Consider the following 27,524-nt stretch of genomic DNA (forward strand, 5'->3'; position numbering starts at 1 on the left):
AAGGTGCTACAAGGCAGATGATTTTTCACCATCTACCATAATGTGGAACAGATATTTTGTCTTCTGTACCCTGCTTTTGTCAGCGTTTATGAGTCAAACAGTATCCGGACAAAGAAAGAAAGGACCAAAGCCAAATTTGCTTGCAAGGAAAAGTGATGTCCAGGGTAAAAATAAGTGTGTTTGTTTTTAAGTTTAGCCTGTTAAAAATACTTCTGTGAATTTTTCTAAATAGCATTTGATATAAATACCAAGCCATATACATGTATACATGTGGTAGTCTACTTTGATAAAATTATATGATGCTAATATACCTGACATACTTATAGCACATCAGAATTTTTAATAAGAGCACTTGTGCACCTATTATCTCATTTGAGCCTCAGAGTAACCTTGTAAAATAGGCAAGATGGAGATTGCCACTCATAGTATAGATAAAAACAATTGAGGTCTTAAGAGGTTGAGTGGCATACTCAAGGCCATAGACAAATTAACTAGTGAGATACAGAGCTGGGATTTAAACTTAAGTTGTGTTTAAGTTAGGTTTCTTCCCCACTTACTCTTGGTACAAGGGATATAGTCATTTTCTACCTTGATTTCAAGAAAGTTAAAAAAAAAATAGGGACTCACCAATATGACACAACCTGAGAATTAGAGTATCATTTACTTCTAGACAGCTATACTCAGTGTTAGTTGGATTTTTAAAATATGATGCATCTTGACTTCCCATTTCCTCCCACTTTCAGGTTTAACATTGAAAAGATGCTCAGAATATATGATATCTTATTTATTTTAATTTGCATGATTTTACAAGGAGAAAATAATTTATAAACTTAGACATTTAGTTTTTTACAATTTAAGCTTTCTGTCCAACATGTTTCTCTTACTCTCCTCACGCTGCTCTCAACACCAAACAATATACAACACACCACTTCAGGGCTTTCCTTACGCAAATTTCTTTCATGATATGAATAATTATTTTGCCTATCCTGTTTACTCTGTTTCAGGCTCCATTTGTTTCATAGATATTGTCTTCATCGTGGACAGCTCTGAAAGTTCTAAAATTGTCCTCTTTGATAAACAGAAAGATTTTGTGGATAGCTTGAGTGACAAGATTTTCCAATTGACTCCTGGTCGCTCCTTGGAATATAACATCAAACTGGCAGCCCTTCAGTTTAGCAGCTCTGTCCAAATTGATCCACCTTTTTCTTCTTGGAAGGACCTGCAGACATTTAAGCAGAAGGTTAAGTCTATGAATTTAATAGGGCAAGGTACCTTCTCTTATTATGCCATCTCCAATGCCACTAGGCTACTTAAGAGAGAAGGGCGTAAGGATGGTGTGAAAGTGGCTTTGCTGATGACTGATGGCATTGACCATCCAAAGAATCCAGATGTTCAAAGTATTTCTGAAGATGCCAGAATTTCAGGAATATCATTTATCACCATTGGACTTTCTACGGTAGTCAATGAAGCCAAACTTCGTTTGATTTCTGGGGATTCATCCAGCGAACCCCCTTTACTGTTGAGTGATCCAACACTTGTAGATAAAATTCAAGATCGCCTGGTAGGTACCTAATGGGTTGGTATACAGTTATCAACATAATATTGACATATTTGTTGTAAATTCCATAAGAAGAGAAACTGGGTCAAAAAGATGGAGAAAATGAGAATTCACCTTGAAAACAGAAAGAAGAATCATTCTGAAGTGTCACTCCACTTTCTTGGCAGTTTACTCCAGATAATCTGGAAAACCTCTAGGCTAATTCCTGGAATTGCATTCTTAACTTTATTGCCAGCTGATGCTGAGGATTTTGGAAGGGGTTACTTTCCAATCATATACCTTAGGCTCCTGTTTATACAGCCTACAATCATGAACATTGCTGACTTATATTCAGGTTGTTTTCAACTTGTGGTGTTAGGCTATATTTGTACTAAGTTGGTCTTTTCCCATTCCATGTCTATACAGGTATTTTTGACATAATTTTGACATTCTCTCTTACTCTTCTAAATGAGTATTTTTGACTCTGTCTCACCTATCGTTATATTATGCTACTCAAAGTTCATAGACTTCCAATTTTTAAAATTACCTCCTTGTTTCTTAGATGTTCACAAGCCCATCCAATTTAAAATCATCTGCAACCTGCAGTCAAGCAACAGTTTCTACCATCAAATCAATGAGTCTCACTTGATTGGTCTGGTCAGTTTTTCTTTGTTTGTTGCTCAGCTGTGTGTAAAAGCCTTTCCTTGCTGCCTTGTAAAACACACGGCACCATAATCAAAAGGAAATCCCTCTTCGCAATGTATCTCAAGGAGAAAACTCCTAGAGATAAATTGGTTGATTGGCTGAATGTTAAAAATTGATTTTCTTAAAAACTTGGATTTCTTTGATTTCCTGAGAAAGGAAGGCAAAAGTGTCCTTTATGTGTCCTTTATGTACTGAGCGTTTCGTATAGCTGTTTTCTACAGCTTGCATAGAAAACTCAGGCTCTATTTCAGAGACTGTTTTGCTCCTTTTGTCTTATCCGTCGATCCTTTTCTCAACATTACTCTTACCTTTTAACTCCCTGTTGTTTTCAGTATAAGATCTGAGGTTTTCTTACCTAAATAATAGCTCTTATGTATTGAGTACTCTCTCTGTATTAGGCATTTTCCTGCGCACTTTATATATTTTATTTTGTTCAATGTTTGCCACAATCTTATGATGTAGGTACTGTTATTATACCCATTTTGTAGTTGAAAATTTAAGGCCAGTGAAGACCTCACAGTTTGCATGTTTAACCCTAGAAAAGCATATTGAGAGAGGAAATAGTAACTGCTTTTAAAAAAAAGATTTTCTCAATCAGAACTGCTCTGAAACAGTTTAGTAGCAGCCCTCCTCCAAAGTTACTACTGTTTCTAGCCTTTTTTCCTTGGGGATTGGGGTAAATGGGAGAGTTATGCCTAGATCAGAGATAGAGCTGATGGCCCCAGCCCTGCGGTGCTCAAGGTAAGTGCTCATTCTGAGCAGCTCTTTTGCATGAAAAGGAAATTTGTAGTGGTTCCTGGCTAACACTTAGCCCTGCCTGTGCCATTACTTAAGGGGTCCTCACCACTAAACATAAAACAGAGGGCTCCAGCAGGTGCAGGAGAGAATCCTGGTGATGTGATCATGAGTAGGCTGTTGGTACTTATTCATCTTCACCCTTAAGATGGATAATAGCTGACCATAGAAGATGCAGGAAAGGCAGCTCCTTTTTTGGCCTCATATCTAGGCTCAGGTTGTTCATATTCCCACCAGATACACCCTCGCTGAGAGCACTTGCCTCGCTGAGAGCACTTTCTTCACTGAGAACACAGGCTCTTGGCAGTAGACTGGAAGCAAAACTGTTTGTCTGTTCCTGGGGAACCAGAAAATGACTGAATAATACTGCTCTTCCTTAGCATCCAGTGACTTCAACTTGTTTGTTTAGCATTTGTGATTTCAACTTGTTTGTTCAGATGGAAGCTCCATGAATAAACCGCTTCTTAGAAGGAGGTGCTGCTTTCCAAACACTTCCAGGATCCAAAGTGCTTATTAGGCTCTTCAAAGAATGGTATACCAACTTTCAATGTTTCAAATTGCCACCATCTAGAAGGCAGAACTTGACTTTTTTTTTTTTTTTTGAGATGGAGTTTTGCTCCTGCCGCCCAGGCTGGAGTGCAGCAGCGCGATCTCAGTTCACTGCAACCTCTGCCTCCCGGGTTCAATCGATTCTCCTGCCTTAGCCTCTCAAGTAGCTGGGATTACAGGCACCTGCCACCGCGCCCGGTTAATTTTTTTTTTTTTTTTGTATTTTTGAGTAGAGATGGCCAGGCTGTTCTCAAACTCCTGACCTCAGGTGATCCACCCACCTCGGCCTCCCAAAGTGTTGGGATTACAGGTGTGAGGCACAGCACCTGGCCCAGAACTTGACTCTTGATGAGACCATTGGAAAAATTCTTCATTTAATCCCTTTGTATTACATCTTTAGTTGAATTTTTAAACTTTTTATTTTGAAATAATTATGTAGTTGACTTTTTAAATAAGTTAATTAGGTGTGATTTAAGTATACAACTGCATCAAATTAAAGTGCACAATTCCATGAGCTTTTGACATAGGTACGCACCTGTGAAACTACCAACACAATTTGGACAGAGAACATTTCCATCACCTCCCCAAATTGCCTCATGTCTCTTTGTAAGACCTCCTTTGCTCCTGAGCTACTGATCTGACTTTTGTGACTCTAGATTAGTGTATACTTTCTAGAATTTTATACAAACTCAAATAGTATGTATTCTTTTTGTGTCAGGCTTCTCGTACCCAGCATACTGATTTTCAAACTCATCGGGGTTGTTTTCTGTATCAGAAGTTTACTCCCTTTTATTGTAGAATAGACTGTAGTTGAATTTAATGGACACGAGTATACAGAATGAATGGATTCTTCAGGAGCCGAGATACATCAAATAATTGTAAATTCCTTGATGCCTCTAGTAGGAATTATCATGTAAGAACCCTATAGAAACGTTTTAGTTCTGAATTACCCAAAAGAGACTTGTTTCCAAATTGAAGGAGACATGTAATATATTTTTACTGCTATTTTATTATAATTTACATAATAGTATTGAAACCAAAGAAACAAATTCAACCCAAAGTCCTGGGTGTATGTGTGTATATATATATATATATATATTTTTTTTTTTGAGACGGAGTCTTGCTCTGCCGCCCAGGCTGGAGTGGTCTTGGGTATATATTACTTGGTCCTGTAGAAGAGTAAGAGAGGATATGTGAAAATTAAAAACAATTTTTTCCCTCTCTTGCCTTTGATGTTAAATATTTAAAAAGCCTTTATGGAAATAAGGATTGTGGCAAATTTGTCTTTTTTTCCTGAGATATTTTTAAAAAACATAAATTTAAGGTATTCCCTCCCTCACATACCAAGAAGAGATCAATGTGATGATGTCTATATCATCTTTAGAATTCTATGCTTTGTTAATCTATTAATTATGATCACTTTCCATTTTTTTCAAGACTTCCTCTGTTTAGGACCTTATTTTTGTTTTCTGTTTTAGATTTTATAGTGGCTGTTTTGCTACCATTTTAAGTTGAATTTTTTTGTCACAGGGTTTGTTTTACTTGCGTACCAAGTGCTTTGCTGTCATTCTACGTGCTATGATATTTGTCCATTCCTCACATGTTTTCTGTCCCCTTCTCGTAGCATAGACCTTATACTCCTTGAAAAATTGGTGGCTCCATTCTAGCATTCTGGTTTCACATATATAATATATGTGAATATATGCCATATATATGAATCCATTAATGAAATTCTGACTGCGTCTTCTTTTGCTGTCATGAGACCCTTTCCCTATTTATCCTTTTCATTGAAACTCAAGCATCCCCGCAGTCTGTCATCGAACATGCCCTCCCATCAGGCTTTGACACAGTTCTCCTTGCAGCCTGCTTCCCTGCCTGGGTGCAAGCCCTCGCCACCTCCCAAGGCCTCCAGCTCTGTCCATGTGGGCCCTTCTGTCCACTCCCTTTAAATGTCCCTCCTAACTGCTTCCTTTGTCTTATTGCCCACACTAGTCCTTATGACTTTTTTTCCCCTAAACTTTGACATATAGGACAGCATACCATCAATGGGTGGCCCTTTGCATTCCTCTCTTCAAAACCATCCAGAAAACCCATCTATTCCAAGAAGCCATCTTGTTACTGGCTCCCCCGCCACTGGCCTAGGACCTCCTTCCTACTCGGGTTTCTGTGTGTTGTCCTCTGTTCCTGGGGCTTATAGCCTATAAGAGCCCTCAGGGATGGGACTTTGTTCTTTGTTTGAAACAGTCTTATCTATTGTGTAGTTTTGGGTTCATTTTTGTTTCCATAGAAATATAAATTCCAGCAAACACAAATTTAAATGAGTTCCAAAAATAGTTTTTTGCATTGCTATGGTTTTAAGCCTTATGCCACATATTTCTAAAGAGCAATATGGCAAAGCAGAAATTGAATTTTAAAAGAAAGAAATGAAAAGAAGTGTAAAATTACACATCAGACACAGTAAGAGCTGAATTCATGAATTTAAAAACTGATTAAGATATTGCTTATTGTGGCTGGGTGTGGTGGCTCATGCCTGTACTCCCAGCACTTTGGGAGGCCAAGGTGGGTGGATCACTTCAGATCAGGAGTTTGAGACCAGCCTGGCCAACATGATGAAACCCTGTCTCTACTAAAAATACAAAAATTAGGCTGGCGTGTTGGTGCGCTCCTATAATTCCAGCTACTCCAGAGGCTGAGGCAGGAGAATTGCTTAAACCCGGGAGGTGTAGGTTGCAGTGAGCCAAGATCTTGCCACTGCACTTCAGCCTAGGTGACAGGGTGAGACTCTGTCTCAAAAAGAAAAAAAAAAAAGACATTGTTCATTGTAAAAAGATTGTAAAGTGACAAAATTTTAAATTTTTCTTTATTTCAGTAGTGGTTTTTAAATATTACAATTTGACTTGAATTATTAGTTGTTTTACTGCCTCTGTTGAACTTCTTTTGAATTTCTTTTCTCTCTCTTTCTCCCAGAGGAAACCACTCTCTGGCGTGGTTTGAAATATTTTACATATTTTAATAAATCAGATCATATTGTACGTATTTATCTACAACTTGCTTTTGCACTCAATTTTTTTTTGGAAATGTTGTCGAAAGGCGTAGATCCAATGCGTTCACTTTAACTGCTGAGTAGTATTTCATTTACTGATCCATTCCACTATTGGCAATTATTTTATTTACAGTTTTTCATTACAAAAAACAATGAATGCTGAAATGTGCAAGAGCAAGAATTTCCCTGTGGTGTGTCTGGAAAGGATGTCAGGATAACAGGCGAAAGCAAGAATTGTCCTGGCAGCCTAGTGATAATGCATGTCCATCTTCAGCTTTGTAGGCATAGCCAAATGTTCTACAGAGGGTAATACCATTTTAACTAAAATTATCAGTGTATCTGAGTTCCTATTTCTCCATAGGACCTCCTAGCTCTTAAAGATACAAGTATCTCATCTGCTTTCAGTCTGGATTTACATGGCTAGTAATTTAAAATCGTTTGGTTGGGAAGGGTGGTAGGTCAGACTCTAAATTTTGTACATAGTGTCTGTGGCTAGGGTTTTATAGCTCCTGAGAGCGTGTAGTCAAACTTTATCCTTTTTAATATGTGGAGAAAACTGCCTGGAAGGATTGTATGACTTGTCCAAGGCCACATAGCTAGTTAATGGTTGAAACGGGATGGAAACCCAGAATGACACTTAATTCCCAGCCTAATTTTTTCCCTATTAAATAATTATAGCCACTTAAAGCATTTTGTTATCTCGTCCCTCTATATTATTAGTTTGTACGGAAATAAAGTAAAAATAAAACTGAAGGGATACAGCATCCTTCATAAAGCTACATACTCTTATTTAACTTCCTTGTTAGCTTCTGCATTTTTAATATCTTGCAACAAATATTCCAGTGCTTGTTCCTTCATCTTTCTATTTTATCGTATGTAAATTACCATTTCAGATGAAATCATAAGGCACTGATTTGATATATAATTTCTAGGTTAAGAAAGTGCTAATTCTATATGTAAACATAGGTTACTTTCCAGCGTTTGACTTCCAACATGGCCTTCAGTGCACTTATCAGGTAATATCCCAGTGAATTAAAGTGTGGTAGTGAGGCCTAGGTGTTGGACAAAAACAAGATCCTGACACTTCTGCAAAATTATGAATTTAAAATAGTTTTGAAAAATATTCTGGCTAATTCATTCCTGTATGGTACATATGACATGCACTGAAGACTGTCAGGAGGCACAGCCCAAGTGTGTTACCTTGGTTGAGTCACATTATGGTGGAACCATGTTTCCTTATTGCAAAGCAAGAGGTTGAGTCTGATTGACTTCTAAGACTCATTAAATTTGTTTTTTTGTTTTTCATAATGATCACTTTTTATTATGAAATATTTATTACTTTTCTATAACTTAATTTTTTTCCTAAGGTAGCCAGTTATAAATGTAGGTCGTCTTTTACATAAGTAATGCATATTACTATGAACTGTTCAAAATTTTTACCATAATATTATTCCTAATATTGTTTAAATTTAAAAGTTGAGTATCTTCTTTGCTTATGTTGAAATTCTATAAATAAAGTACCATATTAGAGGCTTTTCAAATTTGAAATAGAAAACCCTTCTCCTAGTGATCATAATAATGGAAATCTGTCTGCTCATAATTCAGACCATCTCAAAAAATGTCACTGGACTTTGTAATTTTCTCTGTTTGAGTTTTAATATGACCTAACACCCATTAATATTTCATGAAGTTATGACTATATTATTTTAATCTTGAAAAATAAATCATGAAAAATAGATGCATGTATATGTGCATAAGGATGGAAAAAACTGAAAATATAAAATTATATATTCTGTCTCAGTCTTTGTATGTAAAAGTGAGAGCTTTCTCATTATGACTGATTAACTTTATAGTCAAATTATGGAGATTACAGAGCTGATAAAGAAAACAAAAGATAAAACATAGAATGCAGTAAGATGAAATTCCTAGAAAATATAGATTAATTTTTAATGGTAGTTATATCTCCTATTATTACATGGCTCGAACTGCTCCTTGGGTGGTTGATTGGTTGGCTTCATTGCTTTTACAAAAAGGCTGAATTGTGGAAACTTCATATGCCATGGGGAATAATTATGACTAATAAGTAGCTGAAAGCAGAACTATGAATTGAGTTAATGCTTCATTCTTTTTTCCCTTGTAGGATATCTTATTTGAAAAGAAGGTAAGCATCACATGCTTTGATTACTACGAATTACTCTAAAAGCTTGCATTATCAGATCAGCATTATAATTCATATTAGAAGATTAAGTGTGACTAAATAAAAAAGCTTAGTTCTTTTAAAATGAGCCACTCTATTCTGAGGCAGCCATCTGATTTCTTTTATACTACCATATTCAATGCAAGTTGGAAAATTTGGAAAAAGTAGAAAATATTGAATGTGATTCCAGGAGTGATTCTAGAAATCAGTCATAAGCAAACCACATAGTTATTGCTTACTTTGATGTGCTTCCTTTGTTCTAAGCATGTATCTGACATCAGCCACATCAGGTCCTCTATTTTGGGGGGTGTTCCTAGCGTTGGCTAGGTTAGGCAGAGGGTTCCCAGCTAAGAGACAGAGTTTAGAGTCATCCCCTGTTGCCAGACAATTGACTTTGAGCTCATTCTCCTTATTGTAAAGAAAAGGCAGCCTGATAATGGCAACCAGACCATGTGTCAAAGGAATCTGCCCAGTAAGATTGAATGGGCCTTAGCACAATAGACAATCATCAGCTTGCTGAGGGGTCCTGTCCTGGACATGCATTTCTTAAAAGAAAGAGTTTGGAACATCTGAACTTTGTTCAATGAGCTGCTTATTTAACATCAGGAAATTTACACTATCATTGCATAAAATAATAGGAGTTAACCAAACCTGTAGTGCACCATGTTTAATTAAATTGTACATGTTCAGATATACCATTATGTTATGGACCATTAAGAAAGGAAAAAAAACGGCTGGGCATGGTGGCTCAGGCCTGTAATCCCAGCACTTTGGGAGGCCGAGGTGGGTGGATCACGAGGTCAGAAGATCGAGATCATCCTGGCCAACATGCTGAAACCGCATCTCTACTAAAAATACAAAAAAATTAGCTGGGGTGGTGGCGCATGACTGTAGTCCCAGCTACTTGGGAAGCTGAGGCAGGAGAATCACTTGAAACCAGGAGGCAGAGGTTGCAGTGAGCCAAGATCGCCACTGCACTCCAGCCTGGTGATAGAGCGAGACTCTGTTTAAAAAAAAAGAAAGAAAAAAAACCCTTGCCAACTTAACTATGATACAGTGTCTTCTTATTAATTGCAATTTTTATTTTATACATATAGAAAGAAGTTTTTAGACATTTTGGACGTAGATTTTAAAATCCTGTATCACTTTCATATATACATATAAGGGAATATGTAAGCAAAATAACTTGGTTATTTCTAAAACTTTTTCATATCACAGTCTAAATCAAGCTTGTTCAACTTGCTGCCTGCAGGCTGCGTGCAGCCCAGGACGACTTTGAATGTGGACCAACACAAATTTATAAACCTTTTAAAAACGTTATAAAATGTATGCGCGGACTTTTTTTTTTTTTTCTTTTTTTTTTTGGCTCATCAGCTATCGTTAGTGTTAGTGTATTTTATGTGTGGCCCAATGCAATTCTTCCTCCAATGTGGCACAGGGAAGCCAAAAGATTAGACATTCCTGGTAAATCTGAATCATTTTTTGTCTGAGTTGTTGATGTCCTTGTTTTTCCACATAATACTGACTTCTATGCCAGCAAAAGCATTGGTGATGAAGCATGTCTTAAGAATGTTCTGGAATTTTCTTCCATTTCATTCTGTAAGTTTTGAAGTGCATGTGCAAAAAGCAACTACTTTGTCATGACTGAACCTGATCAACAGCTATCATAAGACTCATTCTGATTTCAGAGTTGTTAAAATGAGGAAGAAGGTGCATCTTAGAATTAGTAAAATATGGTATAAGTCGAATGTTTTCCTTTGCCTAGTAAAGGAGCATTTAATATTATTATATTATTGAGCTTTGATGTGTTATATAGAAGAGAAGCAGCAGAAATTCTAAAAGTCCACTGAAAATATTTATTTTCTCCTTTTAACTGGCATCTATATATTATATATGTATTTTTGATGGGATGTCTATTTTATTTAACTATACTGAAATTTAATAATATTTTGTTAGCTGGCTCTTGAGAGGTATAAATTTGCCTAGAATAATTTAATGGAGAGAGCAAAACCTCCATAAATGTGCAAGGTAAAATTTCTTAGAAAGTGTTCCAGTTGGTTATATACTGAATACAATTCGAAATGCTATATTTCACTGTGTGTTAATATCATATTTCATTATTGATTCAGTGTGAACGCAAGATTTGTGAATGTGAGAAGGGAGATCCAGGTGATCCAGGGCCTCCTGTGAGTATATTTCTACTTTGAACTTAAGTCAGAAAGTCCTAGCAATGATAGCTCTACTCGTTCTTGAAAACATCGGGGCTATTTTGCACTGTTGAAAAGCAATTGTTTGGAAATGGCAGCAAAAATGGAAATGCTACTTCTTTCTTTTATTTCTAAAGGGACGCATTCTATCCTTAGAAATAAGCCTGGCATTTTACTGACTTGAACTGAGGGCAGGAGTGTTTTGAAGTTGTTCCCACAAAGGACATTTATGTCCCTCCTCGTAAAATAATTGAAGCCAGAATTTCTCAATAGTGAACTGAATACAGAAAAAGCTAATACAAATAATCCGTGCTTTAAGCAAAGCTTTATCCCACTAGAAACAAGAAGCATAAGCCTCTCTGAAAGTTAAATGTTGGCTTCACACGAATGCAGCAGTGCAGCAGCAACACCGTGTGGCCTCATGGACAGGAAGCTGGTCACGATGCTTTGGGGGATTAGGGTGAGTTCTGTGAAATGGAAGTAAGCACGTGGCAACCAAAAATAAATGGCAGGATTTACTATGATGATTCATCATTTGATAAGATAATCCAGGAAGGAGTGCTTTCTTTATATTCTGGCCTAATAACTTGTAAGTGCCATGTCTGTACTGGGAAGGCATTTGAAATGACATCTAGATCACTGGAAATGCTGAGCAGTTTTTTAACATTTATCTTCATAAAGCATCCACGTGCTTATTCAGTCTTCTATTTATTTGTGTAATTACAAATATCATCCTTAGGGTTCAGAAGAAGCCCTATGGAGAGTCTCACAAAACACATGGATAAAAATTTTCAACTAGTGTATTTGGGGCCAGGAGGGGAATGTGTATTGTGAATGTATTAGAAGGTGACAAATTTTACCTTGAGACTCGGATCCAAAGCCTACACTTTTTCAAACCATCCTACCAATCAAGGGATCTTTTTCTCCTCAAATGCAAAGTTAGATGCATTATATGATAATGGGGCAGCCAGTAGAAGCTGACTTTGGCTAAAGCAAAGGTTTAGCCATCCCTTCATATAAAGTCTTCGTTTATCCCCATTACACCAAGAAATGGCCAGGGTAAGGAATATTTCTTTATGTTTTAAAATGAACAGTAAGAAAGCTCAGCTTTCTTCCTAAGCACCTGACAATTTAGTCACATTCTTGTCACATTTTAGGGATAAGCCACAGAATATGTCATTTAACATTTATCGAGTACCCCCAACACCAGTTCTCAGAAAAGCAAGCTTTTTGGTTGATTAGGAGCAGGAAAACAAAATGCTTTTCTGCAACACGATAACAGAGCTCCTTTCTCCCATCTTTTGAGATTGTCTCCTGGATATCAGAACCTCTTTGACCAAAGGCAAGCAAGCTGGCCTGGTCCTTTTAAAAGTGAGCAACAGAGGGGAATTGTAGAAGTGACCCACAATGAAGAGAGGTTGGGAACAACTCCTATCCTTTGGCCTGTTGCAGCTACTCTTTTAAATCTTTGCATGAGTTTGATTTTGTTTTCAAAACTGCTGAGAAGTAATTGTTCTGGGAAGAAGTAATTGGTGGGAAGAGAGAAACATTATTCTCTTTGGAGCAAATCTAGAAAATCTGCCAATTCACGACAGTGGTTTTCCCGGTGTAGAAAAAGGGAGAAGAGAGTTGAATTTCTGCTTGGCAGGTAAAGGTTTTACAATTCACCCTCATTCTAGGAGACAAAACTGATCAGAAATTATTATAAAGTATAGAAAACAATAGAATACCTACTTAAAATAATATTTTTTCCCTTTGCCTTCAGGGTACACATGGAAACCCAGGTATCAAAGGTGAGCGAGGACCAAAAGGAAACCCGGTAAATGAATAAACAGCTTTTCTTTAAACCAGCATAACTCCTTCTAGATTTTTTTTTAAAACAACAATTTTAAAAATAAAAAGCATTGTAGTATATGGCAAAAATCTGACAACTTTTGTGAAGAGTACAGGATGTCCACTTCCTATATTATCTATCTTATTTCTGTTAGCTTGTATTCACAAATTCTGAGTAACATATGAACATTTTAGTCAGTAAGTTTAGGAAACCTGGGGACATCAAATAAACAGAAACTAGTACTTAAACGATAGCAGCCTATCTTATTTAGGACAGTGTTTCATTAACGGCTAATAAGTGTTCCATATCAGACTGACATTGGCACTTGTGCTTTTAATGGGTCTACTTTTAATGAATAACTGACAATAATAATAGAAAAGCCACCAGATGGTTTCTCACTCCCAGAGCATCTTCAAGTACTTCTCCAATTCTTTTTTCTGCGTACCTACCAAAAAAAAAATAAAAATAAAAAAATAAAAAAACAAAAAAACTTCCTAGGCTTTTAAAGAAAACATTCACCTGTTCAGATCATTGTTAGGATTTTGGTTCCAAGTTCAAGAACAACAGCAGGAATCACAAAGAGAAAAGTAGACATAACTATGTGAAAATTTAAGGCAAAATTCTGTGTAATGAAAAAATAATAATTAAAGAAAAGGAAGTGATATACTTTGGTTGTGTCCTTACTCAAATCTCATCTTGAATTGTATATAGCTCCCATAATTCCCACATGTGGTGGGAGAGACTGGTGGGAGGTAATTAAATCATGGGGGGCGGGTCTTTCTCATGCTGTTCTTGTGATCGTGAATAAGTCTCATGAGATCTGATGGTTTTATAAGGGGAAGTTCCCCTACATATGCTCTCTTGCCTGTCATCATATAAGATGTGGCTTTGATCCTCCTTCACCTTCCTCCATGATTGTGAGGCCTCCCCAGCACTATGGAACTGTGAGGCCATTAAACCTTTTTCCTTTATAAAGACACCAGTCTCAGGTGTGTCTTTGTTAGCAGCATGAGAATGGCCTAATATAAGGAGGGAATATTAAAGAAATAGAAATATCAGGGAATATTTGCATCAAATGTAATGGACATTGGCTTAATTTCTATAGCACATTGAGTTAATTTCTGAACACAATTTTCAAGAGAGGAAACAAAACTAGTAAAGAAAAAAGTAAAAGCACATTTAATTTCATTAGGTAATAAAATAAATTTAAATAGAGAGAATGAGATATCCTTTAGTAGTGATACTTATGAGGATTTTTTTTTCTCTTGGTTTTCTAGTTCACGTCGTTTGTTTTTGTGTGTGTTTTGAAGTTTAAAAACATTTCTTTCATTATAGTAATTAACACAGCAATATTAAAACAATAATAACTAATTATAGCAATGTGGCAGCGAAACTGGTTTGCTTTTCATTGCAGGTAACTTGACACAAATAGTTTGGGAACAATATATAAGAGGCACTCAAGTAGTAACAAAGTTAACTATTAAAAATTAACTCATAAATGAACTCTAAAACAGCCCTATTAGAAAATTTTTAGGGAGGTAATGAAAAAAAATCGTAAGTTAAATGCATAAAAGTATTTTTGGCAATTGTATGCTTGTCAAGGAAAGGGAATATAGCAACCTTGGATAGCTTTACAACATACACATACATGCACAACCAAACAACCCTATACTCGCTCATCTTATATACGTTCAAACTGATGCCATCATGTCTTCTTTTTGTTGTGTTAAATACCCATTAGAAATGTATGTTCACGTTTTATTTCTTTGGTTTGTAATTTTGTGCCACAGAATATATTTTCTTAAATCTTGCTGAAATCAAGCAATTACTCTTGAGGACATTTTGGAAAACATTCCAAAGCCCCTTAGAGAAAAACCAGAGTGACTGGCTCCAAGTGACTATAATGCTGTATTTGAGAACAACGGCTGTGTTGTTCAACCGGGATGTGGCGTAAGCTGTGAAAATGTACCTGGATCCTGCACCCTACACATCTGGCTTCACTCCAAAGGGCAAAGTTTATCTGAGTTGCTATTTTTTTTCTTTTTGCCTAGATTGCATGGGTAAAATGTCAATGGGAAAGACTAAAGATGTTTCCTAATTGGGCTAAGCTATTAATCTTCTGTATAATGCATTTTATTGAGCAACCAGTCACTCTTCAGGGTTGTGGAATTTTGACTGTTTTTTGTTTGTCACAGGGCGACGCTCAAAAAGGAGAAGCTGGAGAAAGAGGTCCTGGGGTATGTACACAACTGGGATGCCTTCCTAAGAAAGTCATCCTAGGTTACTGATTTTGTGATTGACCATTTTGACCCCTATAGTGCAAGTGCAAAAGTGATTTCTATCTACCCTGTGCTCTTGATGGCTCAGGAAGGCAATCAGAAAGATATGATCTTAGAATTGGAAACGTGGGGAGAAAATACTCAGCTCAACAGGAGTGAAAAGGGGAGCAGGAGTGTTCAACCCTATCAAATTCTCTGATGCTTAATTTGACATCGGTGAAAGGCTCCAATGAGAAAAGTATTCGCTTTATTTCTTACGTTTTTAAAGATAAGGAATAAGTTAGAATTTCAGGAGCATAAGAACTACATGGTCTCAACTCTGCTTTTTAAATCCAATTCTACAGACATAATAAAATGTATCATTCTATTTGATTTCTTATCCCCCAAATTAGAAGATAGTAGATATTGCCCAAGAACAAATTACAATGTGTTTCTTATTTTGCACTTTTCTGACATTGCAGTAAGTGTATCAAATAGCAGAGATGTGTACAGTGAATAAAAAGAAGACCATATGACATTGCCACTCTCTGCTTGTCCCCCTGGATGTGCCCTGGACTTAGACCCAGAGATGTTAAAAACTGTTCTCTTGGTATTTTTAATCAACTTCATTAAAAAAATCTGACAGAAACTTTGGTAATGTCAACAAAAAACTGAAATTTGTGTTATTCATTCAGGAAACATTTCTTAGGTATCTTCTATGTATAAAGCATACGAGTATGTAAAATAAAACTAAGATAACATAATTGTATTTTTAAATAGCTTATTATCTCATAGGAAACAATTCTACGTTCATCTTCTATTTCTCATTGACCACACACTTGGAAGTTTTATTTCCTTTGTGAAGTTTCTTTTTGTAAAAAAAGTCAGTCTAGGCAAAGTGACTCATACCTGTAATACCAGCACTTTGGGAGGCCTAGGTGGCCTTAAGTGATTAAGGCCACTTGTTCGAGACCAGCCTGAGCAGCGTAGTGAGACCGTCTCTCTACAAATAAATAAATAAATAGATAATACTATTAATAAAAAAGTCATTCATAGAACAAAATTTTGTAGTCTGACTCACATGTAACTGCAATAATAGCTTATTTATTAAATAGGTTTCTTCAGCTGTCTAAATAAATCTGACAATTCTATTTCCATACTTGAAAAATATAGCTATATGAAAGACAAAAAATCCCATTTGGAGAGAACTTGCTGCTGCTTAGAGTTGCTAATTTCCCAGGCCATGTAATATTCATTATTGTATTTCTTGAAGGGCCATGGGCAGTGACACAGTAGAAAAGGCTGTACGGGATTCACAAGGGTGACACACAGAAGACAGCAGAAGTGCTGGCCCCTTATTTAGTGTGAAATAGAAGACAGTAGCTTAAAGGTCACTGTCTCATCAGAGCTGATAAAGGAATCTGTCAGGTCCTTGATGTTATATATTTTAGACTGAATTTGAAAGGAGGACCATAATGGATACAAATATTTATACACATTTTAAAGGCCATTACCTCAGCTCATTTTCAAAGCCAATTTCTTTCAGAGTCTCTGTGAAACATTTTTAGCTGCAATAGTTCATAGTTTAAAAGTCAATATAACAGTTTTGAAGGGACCATTATAGGCCATCACTTCTACAATGACTTTCAGTGTACATTATCGCCTCTAGTTTGGGCCCGAAGGGCAAGAAAATGGATATGAAAAAATACCTGAAACAGAGAATAAACTGTGATAAAGGGAAAACAGATTATTTTCTTCTCCTCAGTAAATGCACATTTCTCCAAGCACAAAGAGAAATGAAACAGTTTACATTTCTATGGTCTAATTTTCCAGACGGTATAGATGTGTTTTTGTTATACCTTGTAATTGAAAAATACCTAATCCTTATTCTAACTTTGCCTTAGAGTATCATATTTTACTTTTTCTTCTCTTTTTAAATTAGGGAATTCCTGGGTACAAGGGTGACAAGGTAAGTTGGTAACAACAAATAGATAGACCAGAATTTCAAAAAGAAAAACAGAAACAGAAATGTACTTATGAACTTAATAAAAGTTATTTTCTTTGTTTTTGTAAGTCTGGATTCCCTCATTCCTTAGTTAACATAAAACAATAATAGAACTTAACATATGGATGTGTGTTATAGGGATGGAGGGTACCATAAGATTCCTGAGATTAGAATCCAGCCTCCTTCAGCTTTGCAAACATGAATTATTTTAATAGAGAACCCCAGTGTATAAGCCATGCAGCACAGGTATGCAGGCTAAAAGTTTCTTTACACAAACAGATTCAGCAATACTGCAAGTAGGTTGCTCCCTTGGTGCTTAACTTCCTATGAAAACCTAGACACCAAATCCTCTTCCAGGGGAAAGAGAGGATTTATCCTGGTTAAGCAGTGAAGAGCCACTGACTTCGTTGAATTAGGCAACTGGGTAGGTAGAGCTCTCAGGGGAGTAAATTTGGCAAACAAGCAAACTAAAGGTATGGGTTGGTAGATGATTTGATGATTATTTGTGAGTTACAAATTAGGATACCAAACTGCTTTAAAAGGGTTTAACAAGTTGTACTGGGGCTCAGGAGCCTCTGAGAGTGCTCACTGGTTCATTGATTAGTCTGTCCCACAGTTCTCATTATTATCAGATTTTCTATCTGAATCAGAACATGCACCTATCATCCATTCCATCCTACAGGGCTACAACCCTCAGGCATGGGAAAGAGGCTGGAACTTTAGAGGGTCCAGCTGTGAGTCTCCTCTGGCCTCCCTACTTCCCATGGAGCCAGGAGTCTGCAGGAGGTCTGTGCTTCCTTCTCCTGGATCATACATTGGGTAACCAAGACCCCAAAAGGCCTGTTGCTGGGAGGGCATACAAAAACCTCCTTTCCATATCCAACATCTTTCTAGGCTGGAGGGGGAGCCAAATGGGAGCTGTTTGTCGGGGCAGGAGAGGTCATGTAGGGGGCTTTGTTGTGCTGCCGGGGGCGTCTTCACATGTGTGCTCATGCTCTTCTTGCTTTGGAAGGAGTTGGAGGTGGGAAGTGAAGTGGGGGCCAGGCTGCAGGGGTCTATGTCTGGAAAGGACCTCTGAGGGATTCACAAGTCTTTTAATTCTTTATTCCTTTTGAAGACCTATTTGTTAAAGAAGGAAGCCAGAACATTATTAGTTTAGTTATAACTTTCAACTATTTAGACACATGGTATGTGGGCTTCCACTTACACTCTTGCCCTGGGCCCTGCAAATATTAGGGGTGAGCCTACATGCAAGCCAATAAATATATCCTAATTGCTGAAAATGTTAGGCCTCCAAGGGGAAGAGTGTAAGAAATCCCATGATTCTACACTTAGCAGCCTTAAGAACTTGGGTAACTCAATGTCTTGGAGTATCTGTTTCTTCAACAGAATGGATAAAATGTGTACAGGCCTGCCAAATTTACAGAGTGGTTAGAGAACCAAATAGTGGGCGTGACAATGTATTCCAAAATGTTGGCTTGTCTACAAATGTAAGTGCCACTATGAAGAGGAAAGGAACAAACATTCGTATGAGAAAACTAAAAAATTTTCACAGTTGTTACATTATCAACTGTGTATATAGTTGAGGAAAATTATGGGTGCCCTCCTCCTCCATTTTGATTTATATAGTGAGGTAGTTATCAACACAAGGAAGCTTTATACATATATTTTTTGAAAAGATTCATTTTACTTTCTGGAGAATTATTGATTCACTGGAAGAGTTCTCACTTGGAAAATACAAGCTGTCAGAGGAAAGTGACCCTGAACCATCGACATTCAAACCAGAATTTCACCAGGAGCAGCAGCATCAGAAAATAGAGGCTGAGAACAGAGCTGATCTGTTTATGGCTTTCTGAAGTACTCGCTCTCTGAAACTATGTAGTTGTGGCCATTCCACAGGGATTAATGAGCCTACCAAAAAGGAAAACGCCTTTGCAGAGGCAAATAACATGAATACAATATTTTCATTGATGGCAATCTGTGCCCTGCAAAAAACAAATGCTGTTCCTCCGGCCCCTATAGCTAACAAATCTGTCTGGACAAATGGAATGTAAATTCTAGCCAAAAGCATTTTGAGTGTATTTATGGTACTTTTCTGTTTTATATTTTGGTGGTTGACTCATTTTATTCCCATCCAAAATTATTAAATTAATTGCTTTCTAATTGATTCTTCAAAAGTGATTTTCCATTTGCATTCAGAAATAAATGTTCAACTTGTTCTAAGTGAAAGCTCAGTTTTTCCTGGGTCAGTTTGACTCACAAAAGGATGTGAAGAGAGAACAGATTGCTTTTGATCAGAGGCATAGCTGGCTCTAAGAGTCACACCTCCCTCTTCCCTGCTTCTGATGCCTGGAAGAGCCCAGGCAGTACCCTAGGCAGAAATGTTAGGTTAATGGAAAGTGACTTGCAGCCTATAACTGTGTGCCTTGTTCAGCTACGGGTGACTGATAAGAACATGGACTTGAGAGCCTAACAGACTCAAGTCTGTGGTCATGAACAAAGTATGTTATCTCTCTGAGCCTCATTTTGCTTATCTGTGAGTGGAGATATGTATATATACCTCACAAGGCCGCTATAGGGATTAGCAATAATGTAAAGGCTATGGCACACACTTTACATTCATAATTGGAAGTTACAATTGTGATTTCCCTCCGTAGAGCACTGCTATTAAAACTGTGGTCTGCAAGCTGGTTGCCAGTCTGTGAATGGTTTGTTGCTATTCTGCAGCAAGATAAAGCTTCCACCAGCATATAAATCCACTATATCACTACGTATACTGTTTAAAGTTCAGCTGACATTTATTTTTCATAGCAAGACTTCCTTGATGAAGGAAGCAATGCATTGATTTACATTTGAATGCAATTTCCTTATGTCATTGTGTAGTGGCACTTCCAGTAACACGCCCTAGAGCAGTACAGAGGCAGAATAAAGCAGCAGCAGCAGAAGCTAGTGTTGAGAGCACTGGACTAGGAGTCATTGGGTAGCCTGTACATTTAAGTAAATCATTTGACATCTCCAATTGTGTTTCCTTATCTTGAAAGTGAGAATTGAATTGAGGATCAAAATAACGATATATATATATAAAAGCATTTTGAAAATTCTAAATTGATTTATAAATGAGATAATATTAATATGATTATGAAACTTTAGTCATTTTTCTGACTGTCACCTTTTAGTTCTAATTATTAGAAACCTCAAAAGTCTGATCTAATGAATTAGTATTCAGAGGTCCCAATTCTCATTCTACTTGAGGAAACTAACCTTTTAAAAATATTTATTTTTATTTTAAAATTTTAATTGACAAATCTAAAAAGCTCATATTTATTGTCTTGTATAAAATATAATTTGATAAACGTGTACATTATAAAATGGCTAAATTGAGCTAATTAACATGTGCATCACCTCACATAATGATCAGGTTTTGTGGTGAGAATGCTTAAAATATACCCTTTTAGTGATTTTCAATACAAGACATTGTTATTAATGATAGTCATCATGTTGAACAATAGATCTCTTGAACTTACTGCTCCTATCTAACTAGTTTTGTATCCTTTGACCAACATTTCCTAAGTTTCCACCCATTCCCCCTGGTAACCACCCTTCTACTCTGTGCTTCTGTGAGTTCAAATTTTTTAGATCACACATATAAGTGAGATCATGCCATATTTGTCTTTCTGTTCCTGGCTTATTTCACTTCACATAATGTCTTCCAGGTTCAGGTTCCTCTATGTTGTTACAAGTGACAGGATTCCTTTCTTAAAGGCTAAATAATATTCCCTTGTATACCACATTCTCTTTACTTAACCTTCTTAATTACAAATTTTTAGTCTATAAAATTGGATTAATATTTATCTCAGACAGTTAATGTCAGATTAACTGAGATAAAATATGATACACTATCACTGATAAACTCTAAAGCACAACTCAAATGTTTTTTCAGCAATATTCTAGGGCAGACAGGGAAGTAGAGCATAATAATGAAAAATATGTAGCATGCTTGCTGCCAAGTCCCGCTCTCCTACAGCAGACCTCGCTAACTCATCATGGCACCTGTTCCCACTAACTCACAATGCAATCTCATCTCAGAACCTTTCTCTCACAGTTCTCCAGGTGAACACTACTGGGTGATCAAGGTTGGTATTCAGGCTGAAGCATGGTGTTCTTGAAAAAAAATAGGAATTCCAAGTTAGAGTATCTGGGTTCAGACTCTGATTCTTTTACTTACTAGCTATTTGATAGAGGGAAGTTACCTTGTTGAGTTTAAATGTTCTCAATTATAAAATAAGAATGACAAAGCTCATCTCGTTGGGCCGTTATGTGGATTCAGTTAAACCACATATGCAGAGGGCCTCTAATATGTGGTTAGATGCTAGATTTCTTTTCTTCTAGTTTCATCCATTTCTTAAAAATGTCAAACCTTATTACATTGTTCCTGATTTGTTCCTGTCAAGTTAAGGATGACTCATGGGTAAAAATAATCAGATTTCAGTGCCCATACAACTCACAGTATTGAGGCTAAGATTGTGTAGAAAGCAGCAGAGTGCTCATGTTACAAGAGTGCTGGGAATTTAAAAAACAAACAAACAAACAAACAAGCATTCTTAATAGTGAATGACTGCAAGTGTTCTCTTATTTATTTCACTTATTTATTTTTTAGGGTGAACGTGGGGAATGTGGTAAACCAGGAATAAAAGGTGACAAAGTAAGGAACATGTTTTTAAAATGCTTACAGCTGTGATCCCTTTTGGGTTGCGTTTCCTTAAGGGGAAATTCCTGGGCTGAATTATGGTGATCTCACTACTAGAGTTGGAATCAATGGCTCAATTTTTCACATCTGTAAAACATGTGGTAGAAAACAAAGTGATGCCTGACTCAATAATAGAGCCCCCAAATGCCTTTCTTATGGACCATTAAGACTTCATTTTGTGACACCCTGACCTTGGAGGCCACACCTCCTGAATGTTACGGTAAAAAGAATTATTTAACCAGCAAAGTTAATTAAAGCTGCAGTTGGGTCAGAGTAGAATTGCTTTCCAGATGCAAACACTGAAAACAGGCACTTTCCAAACTAGTGTGAAGAACTCTGAAATAAGTCAGTGAAATAGTTATAAACAGTGTGGTGCAACTAGACATAGAGATTTGGACTTTTGAAAATGTAGACACAGACAATTGGATAGATATTCACCTTTATTTAAAAAATAAATATAGGCTGGACACAGTGGCTAACGCCTGTAATCCCAGCACTTTGGGAGGCTGAGGTGGGCGGATCACCTGAGGTCAGGAGTTCGAGACCAGCCTGACCAATATGGTGACACCCCATCTCTACTAAAAATACAAAAATTAGCCAGGCAGGGTGGTGTGCACCTGTAGTACCAGCTACTCAGGAGGCTGAGACAGGAAAATTGCTTGAACCCAGGAGGCGGAGGTTGCAGTGAGCGGAGATCATGCCACTGCACTCCAGCCTGGGTGATAGAGTGACCCATCTCAAAAATAAATAAATAAATAAATAAATAGAAAGCACTTAAATTTGGAAATAATATTAAGGATGTTAAATAGTTCCTTAAAAGGCCAAATATATACAGAAAGTATATCTGAAACATGATGTTAAAGGGTCCAAAAAAGTGCAGAGTAAAAATAAATAGTTTTCATTATATTAAGAACTATTAACATCATGCCACCAAGATACCACACTTTTTCAGTTTCTATGTTATAATTCTGGAAGGGAGTCAAGGAGAGAAAATGAGGCAGAAGGTTAGGAGAAGAGGGTAAGATAATCACATTGGCCCATGGAACTAAATACTTTAAATAGATGGAGACTTTCTGAATGCTTTTAAACTACTGTAGAGTTAAAGGTCAGGTGAATCTGCAAAAGGTAGGCTTAGTAATTATCTCTAGTCAAAATGGGAAATGTGAAAATAAATAGGTTCTTCCTGGAGTATAACTGAACATGCAAGAAGGACCTGGATATTGGAAATACAGAAAAAGGGACACACATAGAATAGAATAGAAATGAAAGTCAAACAATATCTGGGAAAACTAGATGAAATTAAAATGGTTGACAAAGGATATCATATTTCATTGACTAAGATGTCAGGGATTGTTAAATGTCCCATTATTTTCCATGCCAAAAAGGAATAACGAAAAAAAAAAACCCACTGCCAATTATAAATGTAAGGTGCAATTGATTGTAAAATATACCCCAATGTCAGAGGTATAAAAACGTGAAAAAATGTGTCTTAGAGCCGGTGAGATATCGTGTCCTTGACACAGAGAGTTTATACAAGTTTATTTAGAAAAACATATGAGCAACATGAAGAGATACAGAAGTGGAAATTAAAATGGCTAATAAATAAGAAAAAAATCCTAATACAGTAGCAATCAGATAAGTGAAATTAATATATTAAAATGTTCGGCCGAGGTGGAAGGATCACTTGAGTCCAGGAGTTTGAGACCAGCCTGGGCAACATAGTGAGGCCCCCGTCTCTACAAAAAATTTAAAAATTAGTTGGGCATGTGCCTGTAATTCTAGATACTTGGGAAGCTGAGGTGGGAAGATTTCTTGAGTCCAGGGGGTTGAGGCTGCGTTGAGCTCTCATTGTGCCACTGTACTGCAGTTAGGTTAATAGAGTGAAACCCTGTCTCAAAAGAAACAAAATAGGCTGGGCATGGCGGCTTATGCCTGTAATCCCAGCACTTTGGGAGGCCAAGGTGGGCAGATCATCAGAGGTCAGGAGTTTGAGACAAGCCTGGCCAGCAAGGTGAAACCCCATCTCTACTAAAAATACAAAAATTAGCGAGGCATGGTGGTGCACACCTGTAATTTCAGCTACTCAGGAGGCAGGAGAATCGCTTGAACCCAGGAGGCAGAGGTTGCAGTGAGCCGAGATTGTGCCATTGCATTCCAGCCTGGGTGACAGAGTAAGACTCCATCTCAAAAACAAAACCAAACCAACAATAAAACAATAAAATATTGTATCAGCAGCGTGGGCAATTCAGGAGGCTGAGGTGAGAGGATTGCTTGAGCCTGGGAGGTAGAGGCTGCAGTGAGCTATTCCAGCCTGGGCAACAGAGCAAGACCCTGTCTCAAACAACAACAACAACAAAAATACCAACAACCAAAACCAAACACACAAAAGTATTGTATCACCTATCAAATTAGCAAACAGTGAAGTAATTTATAATACTAATTGTTGAGGGGGAGCTCATAAGATGAAGATACACTCTCTCATATTCAGGTAGTGGGAATGATTAACAAACAAATTTCATGGAGGAAGTTTCTCTCTCTTTATTTTTGTATATGGCATGTGAGACAAAAGAGAGCCAGCGAGCCTTAAATGTGCTTATGGTCTCTGCTTCCGTCATCCTCTTCTAGGAGACTATTCTTAGGAGTGAATCAGAAGTTGGACAGAGATTTCTACATAAAGATGTTCACTATAATATTACTTAGGTCAAAACTAGGGAAATGAGTAAATAAATTATGGTAGTTCCCTATTCTTGTGTATTATCTGTTTACTATGAGTTTTTAATGACGTGGAAAAAGGAAAAATATTTTTGATACAATGTAAGGCCAAATAGGTAGGACACAAAATCAGACATACACTTTGAACACATGATTTGAAGAGAAATCTATTAGGAATAAAACTGGATGAAAATATGCCTAAAATGTTAACAGCATTTGCCTCTGTGTGATTTTTCAAATTGTTTATTTACATGTTTCTATAATTGTCAAAGTGTCTCAATAGTTAACAGGTTATACTTTGATAAGCAAAAAAAAAAAAAAAAAAAGTGGAAATCTGGGGAAATAAAAACTAGACCATGTTCTCCCTCACAAAATAAATTTTAAAGGGTTTCCTGGCTATGGGACAGAATGAAATATTTTCTATTAGAAGAGTATTGACTATAAACAGTGTTTTGCCAGGTTCAATGTTTTGAAGATGAGCAAAAGAGTGATCTAGGTATCATGGAAATGCACTACATTGTTAATTTAACTGACATTACCCTTTTGGAAGGAAATAATATTCCAGTAAGTTTATAGCCCTCTAAGGAATCTTATAAAATAAAATAATTTCTTTACTCTAACCAAAATGACCAAAATGTCAATATGTAGGCAAGGCACTTACATCTAAAATTGTATTTTCATGGAGATTGTTTACTGAAGGAAAGTTTGACACTCCTGCCCCTTGGCTTATTAATTAGGATTATTTCAATTTATTGCCTTTGATGTTAAGATAACCAGGGAAGATGGCAATTACTGAGAACACATTTCCTTCCCTCCTACCTAAAATCACTGCACATTGAAGATGTATATTTAGAGAGACTTATTTTCAATTTTTTTCCACAGGGATCCCCAGGACCATATGGACCAAAGGGACCCAGAGGAATTCAGGTAAGGGGGTTAAAACCAAATCTAAGTTTGGATTAGAATCACCTGGGGAGCTTTTAAAACATCCTCTTACCCACTTGCACCCTCTGCCAATTAAATCAGAATGTCTAGGGATTGAAGCCAGGCATTAACACTGTTTAAGATCCCCAGATGATTCCAATGTGCAACAAATTTTAAAAACAACTTCCCTAATGTTTTCATTAACTTAACTAAAACTCCCTAAAGATAGGTACCATCAGCCAAGTATTAGTGAGTAGCTAAGGCTGTGAAGTTAAAAAATTCAGAGTCTGGAAAGACAGAAAGTCAAAGTGGCTAAAAACAGGATGTAACTATTTTTGCACTGCTACTATAATGTAGTTGGAAAAGTTATACATTTTATCTAAATCACAGTATTTATATTGTTCTATAACTATAGATAATGTTCTATAATATGGACTGATTCTCTAAGGCATTTAAGTTAGACATCCATAGATTTCAGAAAATAATTTGAATCTTTTCCTAGCCTAGGAACTTACCTCTTCTAAAGTTATAGTGGTGCTCTATGTGAGGAGTTAATTTCAGTATTTCAATAAGCCTACAGAAAATTATAATTTTACCCAGAATTTCCTAGACACCATCTAGTTAACCACTAACTTCTTTGCCTTAGCCTGGAAACGTCAGAGCCAGGCAGTAATTCTGGTTATCACAGATTCATTGGAAGCTCTAACTTCAGTTACATATGCCTTAGATATTTTAAAAAAGAAGATGCTTAATTGGCAAAATCTTTTTTTGAAAGGAGTCAAGAACGTTGGAATAACATTGGAAACACAGGTTTAGTAACCAAACATCTCGTTAGTTAAATGTTTGTTCTTAGCATAAGTGCTATTTTAGAAGCTACTTATTTGACGCAGGAAATTTTATCTCATCCTACTTCTCGATTGAATGTGATTTCAATTAAGCTCTGAGTTACACAGTCTAACTTCTAACGCCAGGATCTCCAGGGACCCTAGAGAATGATTCATTCCTGCTGGCCTTTTGTACACAGAACTAATTCTTGGTTTTCATCCTGGAGCAGGGAATTAGTGGACCTCCAGGAGACCCAGGCCCAAAGGGGTTTCAAGGCAATAAGGTAATCTTACCCTTTGATTAAAGACAGGCAGAGTGCGTTTCCCCTAGTGCACTATGGTAATGTATGTTTTATTAGGTAAAAGTCAATGGATTCTTTGAGGAAATACCTTTGGAAATGCATAATAACCTGCAGATGTATACAGAGCATCAAGTCCAAGTGCATTCAGGAAGTTGGCAGCATACCTTTATCATTTATTATTATATTATTCAAAGGGAGGCATTATTAACTATAAGCCATTATCTAGAATCTTTGCTGTGTTTCCTTCTTACTCCTGATTTTTATTTATTTTATGGTTCATTGGAAACCGAAAAGCAATAACAAGTGACACAATTCAAACCACTCTATTTCTCAAATGTAATGCCACCTCAATATACAGTTTATAGGGGAAGGAAATTTACAATTGTTATACCAACAGAAATCAAGCCTCTTTTAATTACAGGGAATTCTCAACCATCAGCACCATGCTTGTAATATCAGTCCACAGAAAACCAGCCAAGACAGATAGGGAGGGGTTGAATACAAGCCATGCAGAACAAAAAGATGCAGACGGGGGGGGGGTCTTTAAAAGCCTGGTTATAAGGCTCTCTTTTCCAATGAGAGTGACCATTAATTTGCTAAAATAAGCTTTTTTAGTTCCTTTTTAACTCTTCTCAATGTTTAGTAAATTTCACGGACATAGTAAATATCCAGTAAATGGTGTCGACTTAGTGATTTGAGTGGTATGAAATTTGTGGCAGTAATAAAAGCAGAAGATGCCATCTTCCACTGACCCTAAAGAAAGCCAGCTTTTTAAGGGTGATATTAAACTGAGGTTGTAGGGAGCAGTTGGGCTACTTGAGAGAGAGGAAAGAGAGTGACAAGTATAGTATTTTTATTGACATAATGACAGCGTGTGATTTACCA

At 36.8% G+C, this 27,524-nt stretch overlaps 1 protein-coding gene across 1 annotated transcript in view; it reads left to right on the forward strand.

Moving 5' to 3' along the window:
- Positions 1-27,524, forward strand: part of COL28A1 (collagen type XXVIII alpha 1 chain) — a 177,854-nt gene that overhangs the window by 2,906 nt on the left and 147,424 nt on the right. Inside the window, exons 2-11 of the mRNA XM_025380068.1 lie at positions 4-164; positions 1,005-1,561; positions 8,770-8,790; positions 10,956-11,012; positions 12,799-12,852; positions 15,063-15,104; positions 17,068-17,094; positions 21,788-21,832; positions 25,472-25,516; positions 26,568-26,621. Coding sequence (XP_025235853.1) covers positions 41-164; positions 1,005-1,561; positions 8,770-8,790; positions 10,956-11,012; positions 12,799-12,852; positions 15,063-15,104; positions 17,068-17,094; positions 21,788-21,832; positions 25,472-25,516; positions 26,568-26,621 — 1,026 coding nt within the window. The 5' untranslated portion in view covers positions 4-40. The remainder of the gene's footprint in view (positions 1-3; positions 165-1,004; positions 1,562-8,769; positions 8,791-10,955; positions 11,013-12,798; positions 12,853-15,062; positions 15,105-17,067; positions 17,095-21,787; positions 21,833-25,471; positions 25,517-26,567; positions 26,622-27,524) is intronic.

This window comes from Theropithecus gelada, chromosome 3 (assembly GCF_003255815.1).
Source record: "Theropithecus gelada isolate Dixy chromosome 3, Tgel_1.0, whole genome shotgun sequence".
Taxonomy (NCBI): Eukaryota; Metazoa; Chordata; class Mammalia; order Primates; family Cercopithecidae; genus Theropithecus; species Theropithecus gelada.